This window comes from Corvus brachyrhynchos, unplaced genomic scaffold (genome assembly GCF_000691975.1).
Source record: "Corvus brachyrhynchos isolate BGI_N302 unplaced genomic scaffold, ASM69197v1 scaffold149, whole genome shotgun sequence".
In the NCBI taxonomy this organism is placed as follows: Eukaryota; Metazoa; Chordata; class Aves; order Passeriformes; family Corvidae; genus Corvus; species Corvus brachyrhynchos.
In genome coordinates this window covers 101727-114381 of record NW_008240021.1, presented here as the reverse complement: position 1 = coordinate 114381, position 12655 = coordinate 101727, and the positions used below count along the sequence as shown (strand labels likewise).

General features: G+C 47.8%; 1 protein-coding gene across 1 annotated transcript in view; it reads right to left on the bottom strand.

The window, feature by feature from the left end:
• Positions 1 to 1218: 1218 nt before the first annotated feature.
• The window catches only part of MRPS6 (mitochondrial ribosomal protein S6), a 43693-nt gene continuing 32256 nt past the window's right edge, over positions 1219 to 12655 (bottom strand). The window contains exon 3 of the mRNA XM_008640671.2: positions 1219 to 1858. Within this exon, the coding sequence (XP_008638893.1) occupies positions 1678 to 1858 (181 nt within the window). The 3' untranslated portion in view covers positions 1219 to 1677. The remainder of the gene's footprint in view (positions 1859 to 12655) is intronic.

The following is a 12655-nucleotide window of genomic DNA, read 5'->3' as shown; positions in this document are numbered from 1 at the left end:
CATCCCTGGAGGTGTCCCAGGAGTGCCTGGAGGTGGCACTCAGTGCTCTGGGCTGGGGACAAGGTGGGCATCGGGCACAGCTGGGCCTGGCTGGGCTGGGAGGGCTTTTCCAGCCTAAATCCTGGGATCAACCTTGAAATTGGGACAAATTAAATGGAAAATTTAAAACTACACCAAGAAAACTGAAAAGAGACAAATAACATTTATACATTTACAGCTTCTGCTGAGCTTCACGAGTTGAGATCTTAGATATTCTCCTTCCTACTCAATCCAAATCCAGGCCCAAATTCCAGGCTGGAGGTGAAATCCCTTTAAACCCCTTCCGTCCATGTTCTATTTAAGAAAACTTTTGGAGAAACCCTTGAGTGAGACACATTCTTGCAGTTGGCCCTTTTTACACCAAAAAAGTGAATTTTCAGCAGCAAGGGCAGCTCAGGAAGCCAAACCCAGGGCACAGATTCCCAAATCCACAGCTCCTCCCAGCTGAGCTCATCCCTGAGTGGAAGGAAGGTCTGTCCCACAAGGAAAAATCATGGATAAGGGAAGCTCTGCCTGGAGCAGGCAGCAACTGCAACAAGAAAAGCACCTCTAATACAGATTCAGCTTCAGGGAGCGTGCAGTGCATTCCCCCTATAATGCCAATGATTTTTCCAGGAAAAAAGAGACTTAAAAGAGAAAAGAAAATCAAATTTAAATTTAAAATAAAACCCACCATGAAAATACCCCCAAACAAACAAAACCCCACAAATCCAGACATTCGTAACTCTTAAAGAAGGATGTAGAGAAAGAAAATTCTGGGATGATTTAAATATTCAGAAAAACTGGTTTCTTTTCCTCCCCAAAATTCCACATCCAAGGAAAAAAGAGCACAAAGCTCCCTCAGGAATGATCCAGATACTGGATTTACATCAGAGAGCAGGAGGTCTTTATATATAACAATAATGTCACTGGTCTTCCTCCTGCTTTGAGCAAAAGAAAGACAAAAAAGCCACATGAACACTTTGGTCCTGATGTCTTTCCCAGTTTGGGATGTCCACTCGATGGCAAAACAAAGCATCTTTGATTCTCCTGCTCCTATAGAAGCTTGGGGAGTCTCTCATTCCCACCTGGAATTTTCTGGCCTCACCTAAAGAGGATTTTTCACCTGTGCTTTGAAGATTATTTACCTTGAGGACCATGAGGTGGCTCTTGGCAGTGAAAGTTGTTTTTCGTACTTAAGAAAATTTAAAAGGTCAGTTTTTATTTTTAACCACACTTTTATTGCCTTTTTTTCCCCCCCCAAAAACAAAGCCCCACCAAATCCCATCCTAGATTTCTATATTTACACTGCAGACTTCTTAATCTCTTATGTAAATATCCATATTCCGGAGTAATCTCTGGAAAAAATGCTATTTATAGCATCCTGCTGCTGGAGAGATCTTCATTATCAATGTAATGCTCCGAGAGAAAAGCAAATCAATTTGCAGAGTTGTCAAATAGCAAGATAAGCACCCGGATTAAAACGATTCCCATCATTTTAAACAAAAAGAAACCTCAATTGTTACAATAATGAAGATTCTGGCATAGACCACACACATCCCACAGTGAGATTTTTGGATGGACAGGAGTTACCACAATTCTTTTCTGCAGCAGTGATTAAAAAAACGGGTTAAAAAAGGTTTCAAACATTTGGGATTTTCAGTTTTTCCTGGCAGTGAGTTTCTCTTCAGGGCTCACTGGGATGATGCCACTGCATTCTTCTGCCTTGGCCACGGGGTGTTTGATGAAAGCCCTTCTGATGACATCAATGTCCCGTCCCAAATGATCCATCATGGGGGACACGATGGAAGGTGGGGCCTCCAAGTCTATCAGAAAATACCTGCAAGGAGAAACACACAAAATAAAGCAAAATTCCTGGGCTGGAACAGCTGCAACCCAAGGAACTCTTCTGGGGGGGTTTCTGAAATGAGAATTCTTGAGTTTTTTCTGGTCCTGTGGGATTTTTTAAATGAGAGTTGCTAAGTTTTTTTCTTGCATTTTGGTACCTGGATTGTTTGAAATAAAAAGCTCCATATGGGCTTGATTTCAATTATGAAAAGGTCAATTCTGTTGGAATCATGGAATATCCTGAGCTGGAAGGGACCTACAGGGATCATCCAGAGCAGCTCCAAGCCCTGCACAGACACCCCAAACATCCCACCTGTCCCTGGGAATGCTGTCCCGACACTCCTGGAGCTCTGTCCAGCACTGCAGACGCAAGAAGATTCAAGACTTTGCTTCTTCCTCATCCATTCATCCTCATCTTGCCTTGAACCATTTTTAAGACAAGGTAGGGTGGCAGGAACAGCCCCTTCCTCAAATTCCTGACATGTTTTTGGGGAACAGATGCCAGTGGGAAACATCTCCAAGCCCATTCACACACACAGAGATTCCTTCCTGCAAAGCTCTGCCTCGGAGCTGAATGGAAATGGAAAAAATGAAAAAAAAAAAAGCAAAGAGATGGATTTATCCCAAATCACATCTTCGATGTGAACGTGGCTTAAATCTCCAATCTGTTGGGGCCTGATGAGCACCCAGCAGTGCTGACCTTGGTGGGACTGAATCAGGGAATATTCTGATGGGAAGGGACCCACAGGGATCACCCAGTCCCACCCCTGGCCCTGCCCAGACCCCCCAGCAATCCCAGCCTGGGCATCCCTGGCAGCGCTGTCCAAACGCTCCTGGAGCTCTGGCAGCCTCGGGGCCGTGCCCATTCCCTGGGGAGCCTGGGCAGTGCCCAGCAGCCTCTGCGGGAAGAACCTTTCCCTAAAATCCAACCTAACCCTGCCCTGGCCCAGCTCCAGCCGCTCCCTGGCTGCTGTCCCTGGCCCAGGTCTCAGATCCCCAGGGAACCCCTCGGTGTCCCCACAGCTCTCCTGACATCCCTAAGGAAACAGCCACCACCCCGCTGCAGGAAGCAGAACGTGGCTCCCCGCTGATATCTCAATAACCAAAGTTATTTCTGCAATAAATCCCTTTGCTGAAGACCTGCACCTTCTTCAGGAGCTCAGCTAGAGTTTTCCAGGAGATTTTTCCAGCTCCAGCACACCTGAGGGAGCAAAGGGTGGGATATTGGGCAGGAATTGTTCCCTGGGAGGGTGGGCAGGCCCTGGCACAGGGTGCCCAGAGCAGCTGGGGCTGCCCCTGGATCCCTGGCAGTGCCCAAGGCCAGGCTGGACATTGGGGCTTGGAGCAGCCTGGGACAGTGGAAGGTGTCCCTGCCCACAACAGGATGGGCTTTGAGGTCCCTCCCAACCCAAACCGTTCCAGAATCCCACAATTCTCTAAGCCCACCTCCCCATGGAGCACCACACTACCCCAAAGTGATTTCCCTTAAATATCCAAGCAGGACCCAACATCCCAGTTTCACTTCCAAACTGCCCCCAACAGAGAGAACTTTGCTCTGAGGGAAGTTTGGATCCTTCCTAAGCCAACTACAGCAGGAGCATCCCACATTCCCAAAGGTGATCCTGGAGGGAAAGTCCCCAAACCCAGAAGGGAACTGGGAATCTGAACAGGAAATCCAGGAGGTGGGGCCCTGAACAAGCCCCGCTCGTGTCCTTCAGGCTGCACTGGGTTCATTTTTTGCGTCACATCCCAAATATTGCACCCCAAGAGCCCAGGGGGCCAGGAATGACTCAGGCAGCGCTGGATTGCGGAATCCAGCCCCGGAAATCATGGGAACACCACTTTTCCTCAGCCACCAGCCCAATGTCACACCAGCATCCACGTAGCAGCCACAACTCATCCCCAAATCCTTTCCAGAAAGTCCAGAATTCTTTATGGGAGGGGCAGGATGGTAAAACCCCCTCCCTGCAGCCCATCATGGGGCAGAGCCCTCCAGGAGAGGTGCCCAGCTGGAATGGGCTGTGCCTGGGTGTCCCTGAACCCAAGGGAGCAGTGCCAGCCCATGCCAGCTCTGCATTCCGGGGTGCTGTGCCACAGGAATCGCTTGTCCCGGGGATTTGGAGGAGCTCTGGTGGGCTCGTTCCTCCTCGCAAATCCCCACAGGAACAACATTTGGCTTTTGGGAAGCTCAGCTGCCCACTGCTCTGTGGGCTCCAGGGTGCAGAGATGCCAGCTGGTTCTCAGCTCAGGGAGAGGAGCCATCCTTCAGCCTGGACAATTCGTTGGAAGTGCAGCCCAGCAGGATGTGAAGGATGCACCCCCCTAAAACCCAGGAACGTGGGATGCTCTGGTAAAGCCATTAAAACCTGCTGCGAGTTTAGCAGATGACACTTGAACTCTTCTCCTTGGGAAGCAGCCTTCCCAATCCTCTCACCTACCGGGAAGGAGCATGGGGGGAGCAATTCCAGCGGGTGATTCCTGCCCCCTTCCCTTTGCCCCGATCCCATCGCCATCCCTGCTCTTCCCTCCGCAATTTAATTCCGTTTCTGCCTCTCATCTGCTGCTTTTCATTGTGCTCCTCAGACGGCGAGAGGGTTGGTTTTTGTTTCCTTTTTTTCCTTCCCTCCAAAGGCTGCTTTGCAACTTTGTGCTTTCTCTGCCATTAGCAAAGGGTGGAAATTTCCACTGACGCACTGTTGATAAGCCAAGGAGAAGGGGGGGGGAAGGGAGGATGAGCTGTTCCAGCAGATCTTTCTGACTCCTCGCAGGAAAGGTATTTTATCAGAGCACACGGAACTGCAGGCACTGGGAACAATGTGGGGTTTCAAAAACAACCACCTCTCTCCAACGTGAGCAACAACAAAAAAAAAAAAAAAGAAAAAGAAAAGAGAGAGAAGGGAAAAAGAACCGGCATAAAGAAAAAAAAATTGGATTTCTTCAGGAAAGAAAGAAGGGCTGGGAAAACAATGAGCAACACAATGGACAATGGAATCCCTGAGGAGATCTGAACCCCTTCCCCTCAAATCTCCCCGTTTAAATCAGCTGCCAGGAGGCCATGGGGGTTTTTAAACCCTCAAACCTTCATTGCAGGCAGTGATCTATGACCCCACAACGCTGCTGTTTGTGGAGTAAACAACCCCAAATCCCAGTGGGACAAAGGCAGGGAAAAATACAGGAATGCAGCAGGGAAACCACCTCGTTCTTGCAAAAAGAAATGCAAAAAGCATTTGTGCTCTCTAGGAGTCACCAGGGGAGAAATGCAGGAAAATTCCACTGATTCACGATGAGCCCACGGTTATTTTTGTCCTCCTGCTTGACTGCAAACACAAGGATGATTTAAATGCAGGGAAGCAGGCTGGAACACATTAAAACAATGCATTAACTCAAAAAAAATAATTTAAAATGTGAGATGGTTTCAAATAAAAGAGGACGTGCCTTCGCATATGAGGGAAATCAAAAGAAAAGAGGGGAAAGAAAAGAGCCAGGTTTCATTTCTCAATTTTACCACGTTCCAGGCAGAAATTGATTGAACCCTGAGTCCTAAGGATGCTCAAATGTGTTGCTTTCAGATGGCCAGGGTAGGACTTCAAGGAACCTGGATGAAAATTCCCTTTGAAATCCTCCTGGAATTCAACTCTGAGCCAAGGGGAACAGTGAAGATACGGTGGGCTTGGAAGAGGCTGTGTGGTCCCATGGTTTTGGCCCAAAAATGTCTCCCTGTGTGAAGGTGGAAGATCCAAGGGAAAGAAAATGTTCTGAGGAACAGGCAGAGTTGAAAGGAGCAGAAATCACCTGGAGGAAACCACAGCAGGTGCTGGAGCAGCTCCACGTTGTCGTCAAGAAGGTAATTCCATAAAAAGAATTTTTGTTTTGCTACCTGAATGTTCATTTTATCTTTAGGACCATGGAAATGGGGGAATTTGCTCTGCTTTTCAACCCAACCTTCCTCAGCAGGGTAGAGTTCATGCTCGTGATCATGAAGGATCAGGACAAGTGTTGCCTTTAGCTTTTAAAAATATGGCAGTGGAAGCTCTGCGAGAATCTGGGAAAGACCAGATGAAACCCAAAAGCCGGATTTTAGTGACCAACCTGTGCCACAGCAATGATGGGAATGATTCACAGAGGGCTTGGAGGGGAGATACACCCACAGTGCCAGGAATGGCATTTCCCAAATTCCATCCACAGGCACCTGTTGTTCAGCTAATTAAATCATGGAAAAGATGTTCTCATGGAATCATTGAGGCTGGAAAATACCTTCAAGGCCATTGAGTCCAGTGCCCGATGCCCACCTCGTCCCCAGCCCAGAGCACTGAGTGCCACCTCCAGCCCTTCCTGGGACACCTCCAGGGATGGGCACTCCAAACCTCCCTGGGCAGCTCTTCCCAAGGCCTGAGCTCCCTTTCCAGGGAGAAAGATCTCCCAGTACATTGAGAAGCAGAGATGTTTTATGCTCAGAAACCAATATTTGTGGTGGCTTTGTCAGGAGAATGAAAGATCAAAGATGCCCCAATGGTGCAGGAAAAAGGATCTGTCCAAACATCCTCTCCAAGCTCCCAGGAATTTGCACCAAATTCCTGGGGAATGTCAGGGAAGGAGGGTCCTCCATGCACAAGGAAGGACCTCAAAAATACCCCCAATTCAGGAAAAGAGCCAAATCACAGGGGCAGGGAACCTTCGAGCCACAAGGTCCCCCCTGAGCCTCCTTTGCTCCAGCCTGAGCCCCTTTCCCAGCTCCCTCAGCCGCTCCTGGGGCTCCAGCCCCTTCCCAGCTCCCTTCCCTGCCCTGGACACGCTCCAGCCCCTCCAGGGCTCTCCTGCAGGAGCCAGAACTGGGCACAGCCCTCGAGGGGCCTCTCAGTGCCCAGCACAGAGGGACAATCCCTGCCCTGCTCCTGCTGGACACACAATTCCTATCCAGCCCAGGGGCCAGTGGCCTCCTTGCCCACCTGGGCACCCCTGGGCTCGTGTCCAGCCGCTGGCACCAGCACCCCCAGGGCCTTTCCCACTGGGCCCCTGCCCAGCCACTCTGCCCCCAGTCTGTATCACTGCATGGTGCTAAAAACCAATTAAATTAAAAAATTAAATTAAATTAAAAATAATTAAGGAAAAAAAAAAGGTTAAAATTAAAATCAATTCCCTCCCAAATGGTGGCTGATTCCCACCCCACCAAGCCCAGTGGCCACCACACTCATTCAAGGAGCCTGTACCAGGATTTGGTGGATTGTGGTGCCTCCACATCACCAGCTGTGCTCAGGGCCTCTAAAATGCACTGAAATTCCAAAGTGCTCTTCCACAGCTAAGGTGAAAAGGAAAAAACATCCAAACATTTCAGGGCTTTGATCCTTGAGGCACATCCACACTTTCATGGGGAAAAGAATTTGAAGGAAAACTAATGGCTCAACTCATCAATGAAGAAAGCCCCATCTAGTGGAAGAAGACAATCAATTGAGCAGGAAACACTTCAAATGTGCATAAATCCACAAATACTCCAGCTGCTTTTGTTCCCATCCAAGCACACTGCAGAGCCAGGACACCTTTTTGCCCAAACAGCTCAAGATGTTCTAAAATCCAAGCAGCAACACGAACCTGGGTTGGGCATTCGGTTTAAATTTATTTGGGGGGGATTAAGAAAGGAAAAAATTGCAGCTCCTTTCATCTGTTTTTTGTTTTCCCGTCTTTGGTGCTCAAGAGCCATGAAAAGCATCAAGAGGCTCGACTTGAGTGAGGCCAAACACGTCCGGAGAATAAAGTCCTTTAACTCTGCATAATTTGTGTTCAATAAAGGGCGGGGAGAGGGTTGTTCAAACCTGTAAATGCTCCAGAGAACAATTCTGACAGGTAACCATTATTTCAGTGTAGAAATCAAGGCAGTCAAATTGATCAGAGGGCACTTCAACCTCTCCTGGCCACGTGGAAAATTTCATCCTGCCACGAGCAAAAGGAATTGAAAAGGAATTGTGCAAGTTCCTAAGCTCAGCTGCTTTGTGGCAAGAGGCAAAGCTTGGACATGTAACAAAATTTACGTGGAAGTGTTTCCACAAGAGTCAAATGCCTTAAACAGAGTGTCCAGAGAGGTTGGGGATTCCTCATCCTGGAAATGTCCAGGTTGGATGGGGATTGGAGAAACCTGGGATGGTGGAAGGTGTCCCTGAAGGGTTGGAATTAAATGATCTTCAAGATCCCTTCCAACCCAACCCATTCCATGCTTCCATGCTCAATTATGGAATTATTCCTCTCAATAACCATCCAGTCCTGCTGCTTTAGGGCCTGGAAAAAAAATCCTTTCCTGGGCAGGTGCTTTGGCAAAGCCACCTGGAATTTCTGCCTCCTGACACCCTTGGATGCTGTTGTGTATCCCTTGTTCCTCAGGAACCCTGGAATTCACCTCCTACAGAAAACCCCCTGGGCATGTGTGAACATAAACTTCCAAATGCAATTCCTGGCTGATAATTCCTAAAGAAGTCCCCAAAATGCAATTCCTGGATGGTAATTCCTGATCAACTCCCCAGAATGGAATTCCTGGCTGATAATTCCTAAAGAACTCCCCAAAATGCAATTCCTGGATGGTAATTCCTAAAGAACTCCCCAAAATGCAATTCCTGGCTGATAATTCCTAAAAAACTCCCCAGAATGCAATTCCTGGATGGTAATTCCTGATCAACTCCCAAAAATGCAATTCCTGGATGATAATTCCTGATAAACTCCCCAGAATGGAATTCCTGGATGATAATTCCTCATAAATTCCCAAAATGCAATTCCTGCATGATAATCCCTGATGAACTCCTCAAAATGCAATTCCTGGTTGGTAATTCCTGATAAACTCCCAAAATGCAGTTCAGCAAGAACAAAAGCAAGCCCTGAGTTTGCTATTTCAGAGAACACGGGGGCTGAGGAGACAACTGGGAGTGAAGAGCAAAACAAGAAGATGAAGAGGCAAAGCAAGCAAATCACAAAAGAAAATTGCCATCTTTTCAAAATCCAATTTGAAAGGCAAAAAAAAACCACAACAAGGCAATGAAAAACTGGCAAATAGAACATGGAAATTGTTATGGATAATCAGAGTTTCACTGGAGAACTCATAAATCATGGAATGGTTTGGGTTGGAAGGGAACTTGAAGCTCATCTCGTCCCACCCCTGCCATGGGCAGGGACACCTTTCACTGTCCCAGGCTGCTCCAAGCCCCAGTGTCCAGCCTGGCCTTGGACACTGCCATAGAAATAAATATGCAAATCAATAAAATGAAGTGAATGAAATGATAAAAATGTGGGGAGGAAGGTGTAAACCATTCCTGTATTACAGGTAGATTTAACAGAGAGATTCCCACCCATCCCAAAACCAAGGAGAAGGAAAGGCCCTGGTGCTCCATCAATTCCCAAACCCTGAGCAGGCTGAGCTCCATCACCTTTGCTCCAGAGACCAAAAATAAGAATGGAAACAACATTGAGGGGGGGCTAAAAACCACTAAAAAATCTCCAATTCCAACCCTCAGCATTCCAAGTCCCACCTGGGTGCTTCCCTCTCCTCCAAGCCCCCATCCCAGCTCCTGCAGTTTCACAGATTCCTGATCTGCAAATCCTTGGAGCCATGACCTTCCCAAAGGAAGGTGTGAATCCTATTTTATTTTTTTTCCCAGGTCTGTTTTGGAGCTGCCTTTGGATCATCTCCCGTGCAGTGAAAATCTCCCCCCCACCAGGCCTGGTCCCCAAAGCATCCCCTCAGCACGGCCCCGAGCCAGGGAGAGCCACGAGGGTGGGACTGAGGCAGGGCCAAAGCAAACAGGCAACCACAAAGTGCAACCCCCAGTGTGCTACTATCACTTTACAACCAGTTGGAATCTGCTCCAGCTCAGCCCTGACCAAATCTGCTCTGCTGTCCTCAGCCAGCCCTAGCCTGGAGAGGGATTGGAGAGGATTCAGTGGTTCTGGAGCATCCCAAGCAGCAAACAAAGCCAGAGTTGAACATTCCTTGGATTCAAAGGCTGGCACACACCTTATTTAAATCAGTTTGGTTTTGTTTGTGCCAGGCAGAAACACCCCTGGGACCAAAACAACACAAAGCACCTTAAAAGCAATTTAAATGCAGCTCATTAATAACAAGTAGTGGCGAGTAAAACAAATATTTGGCACAAATCTGTCACCCAGCAGGAGAGAAAGGTTGGGAATCTTTATTTAAATACATTCTTCCCCTAGTTTTTCACAGCCAGGGCCATGGGCAAGTCAGGCTCAAAGTCTCACCTAAATTTCCATATCTGGAGCCTGGTCCTTGTCACGTTTTATTCACCCACAAGGTGAATTGTTACAATTTTGCTGCTCAGATCGTGCTCTGAAATACTTGAAAACCAAAAGATTCACATTCTACTATGAATGAAATAAATGTGAATGAGTGGCTAATTCAGTTTAAAGATCAGTAAATCAGGAATTGAAAAGTTTGATTCTATAGCTGTAGCCACACAATTGCCAGAACTCTGTTTTCATAACGACCTAAAGGCAAAACCTGTCAATAGTAGGTCTCTAAAAAACTAAAACAAAAGGAGGAGGATGCTTTTAAGAGAAAAACCTAAATTTTAACACCCCCTCCCCCCCAGTGACCAGAATTTCCTGAGAAGGAATAATCCCATTGTTTGTAGGATCTGAGGTCTTCAGGAGAATAAAGCTGCTCCTGCCAGTGACAGCTGAGGGCTGCAATCCCCCATGGCAGCCTTGGAAAAATCTGTTTTACACATCAATTGCCAGAAAATTCCCTTTCTCTGTGAAGTCTCTTGGATATTGTTAAGTTTATAAGGTGCCTGTAATGCACTTTATCCTCTGTATCCACTGTAGCCCAGAAGATGCTGGAGCACTGCAGAACTCAGGGAAAAAAGCCCTTTTTTAAGGACAGGCCATCCCTCCTGCTGATTTATGAATTTGTGGTTTGCAGTTTAGCTCTTTCCTTATCTCTAAAATCACCACCAAAACCTGCACAAGCTTTGCCCTGAGAATTATGGAATGGTTTGGGTTGGGAGGGAAGTTAAAGGAACTTTCCACCAGCACAGGTTAGTCCCAGCCCCATTCCATTAATTTTTATAAAATTGTATTAGGTTAATTTTCCTATAATTCACCAGCCAGGAGGTCCAAGGAAATAATGGATTGAGTGTCCATCCCAAATATCCAACTATCTACATGCTATAGGAAAATAAACTACTTAAAGCTCTAAGAGTCAGAAAAACTAAAAAAAAAAAAATTAAAAAATATTAAAACCCCAAACAAGGCACAAATTAAAAGCTTTGGAAGATGCAAGACTCTCCCCTCCAACACACATTTGAATTCTCACAGAAGCCTCTTAAATTAATTCAGAACAAGCCCAGACTAAGGAAAAGTGAAATATTCTGGATTATTCAATGTCCCACTCCCAAAGGAACATAGGAGAAGTAGAAATTGGCTGGGGGGGAGAAAAGATTCCAGGATTTCATGGTAAGTCCAGGAGCTTCGGGAGGTACCTGGAAAAACTGTTTATTTTCTTTTTAACTTTGTCCTATTGAAAAAAAACAAGATTCTTTTTTACAGTTGCTATCAAGTAGAACTGGCTGATTTGATAAGGTGCATCAAGAGCTGACTTTTCATTTCCTATTGATGGATGATGTTTGATCTCCTGAATGTTTTATTCTCCACTACAAAATACTGGATGGTCCACCAGGAATCCACCCTGCCTGCCCATGGAGCTGCAAATTCCCCAGGAATATCTCCAGGAATACAATCCTCTGGAATTCCCAGGTACTGACACTGCCAGCTGCTTCCCCCTGTAGGATTCCGTGGCTCTGGAATCTGAGATCCCAAATACAGGCACACAAACCATTTCCTGTAGTACCTCTCTGAATCCCTTCTCCCTTTGAACAAACCAGGAAATCTGGGGGAGGTTCCTCTCACATCCAAGTACAGGGATCCACGTGCAGGGCAGGGAGAGGAACTGAGGAATATTTGGGGACACCTGACCTGGGAGGGGGAGGAGGAGAAGAGGAGGAGGCTTTGATCTGATGGTTTCGTGCTTGAAGGATGCAATTACTGGTTCCTGAAACCTTGTTCTCCTCAGCACACAAAATACGCCTGCTCTGAGGGCCCTGCACACAGGAGGGGTTTGCTCACAGATTCCCGGGAGGGGGAGAGGAACTGAGGAATATTTGGGGACACCTGACCTGGGAGGGGGAGGAGGAGAAGAGGAGGAGGCTTTGATCTGATGGTTTCGTGCTTGAAGGATGCAATTACTGGTTCCTGAAACCTTGTTCTCCTCAGCACACAAAATACGCCTGCTCTGAGGGCCCTGCACACAGGAGGGGTTTGCTCACAGATTCCCGGGAGGATCTGGGGGATTGGTGGAGGGGAGCTGGACCTGCCCCATCCCAGAGCCCCCCCCCCGAGCCCAGGGCTGAGCCCCAGCGTGGGCAGCAGGGAAGGGATTGGGATGGTGCCCCTGTGCCCCTGTGCCCAGGTGAGAGCCCACCTGCAGAGCTGCCCCAGCCCTGGGACCAGCACAGGGAGGACGTGGAGCTGCTGGAGAGAGGCCAGAGGAGGCACCAGGATGAGCAGAGGGATGGAGCAGCTCTGCTGGGAGGAAAGGCTGCGAGAGCTGGGATTGTTCAGCCTGGAGAGGAGAAGCTTTGGGCTGAGCTCAGTGTGGCCTTGCAGGGCCTGAAGGAGCTGCAGGAAAGCTGGAGAGAGACAATTCCCAAGGCATGGAGGGCCAGGAGCCAGGGAATGGCTTCCCAGTGCCAGAGGGCAGGGCTGGATGGGAGATTGGGCAGGAATTGTTCCCTGG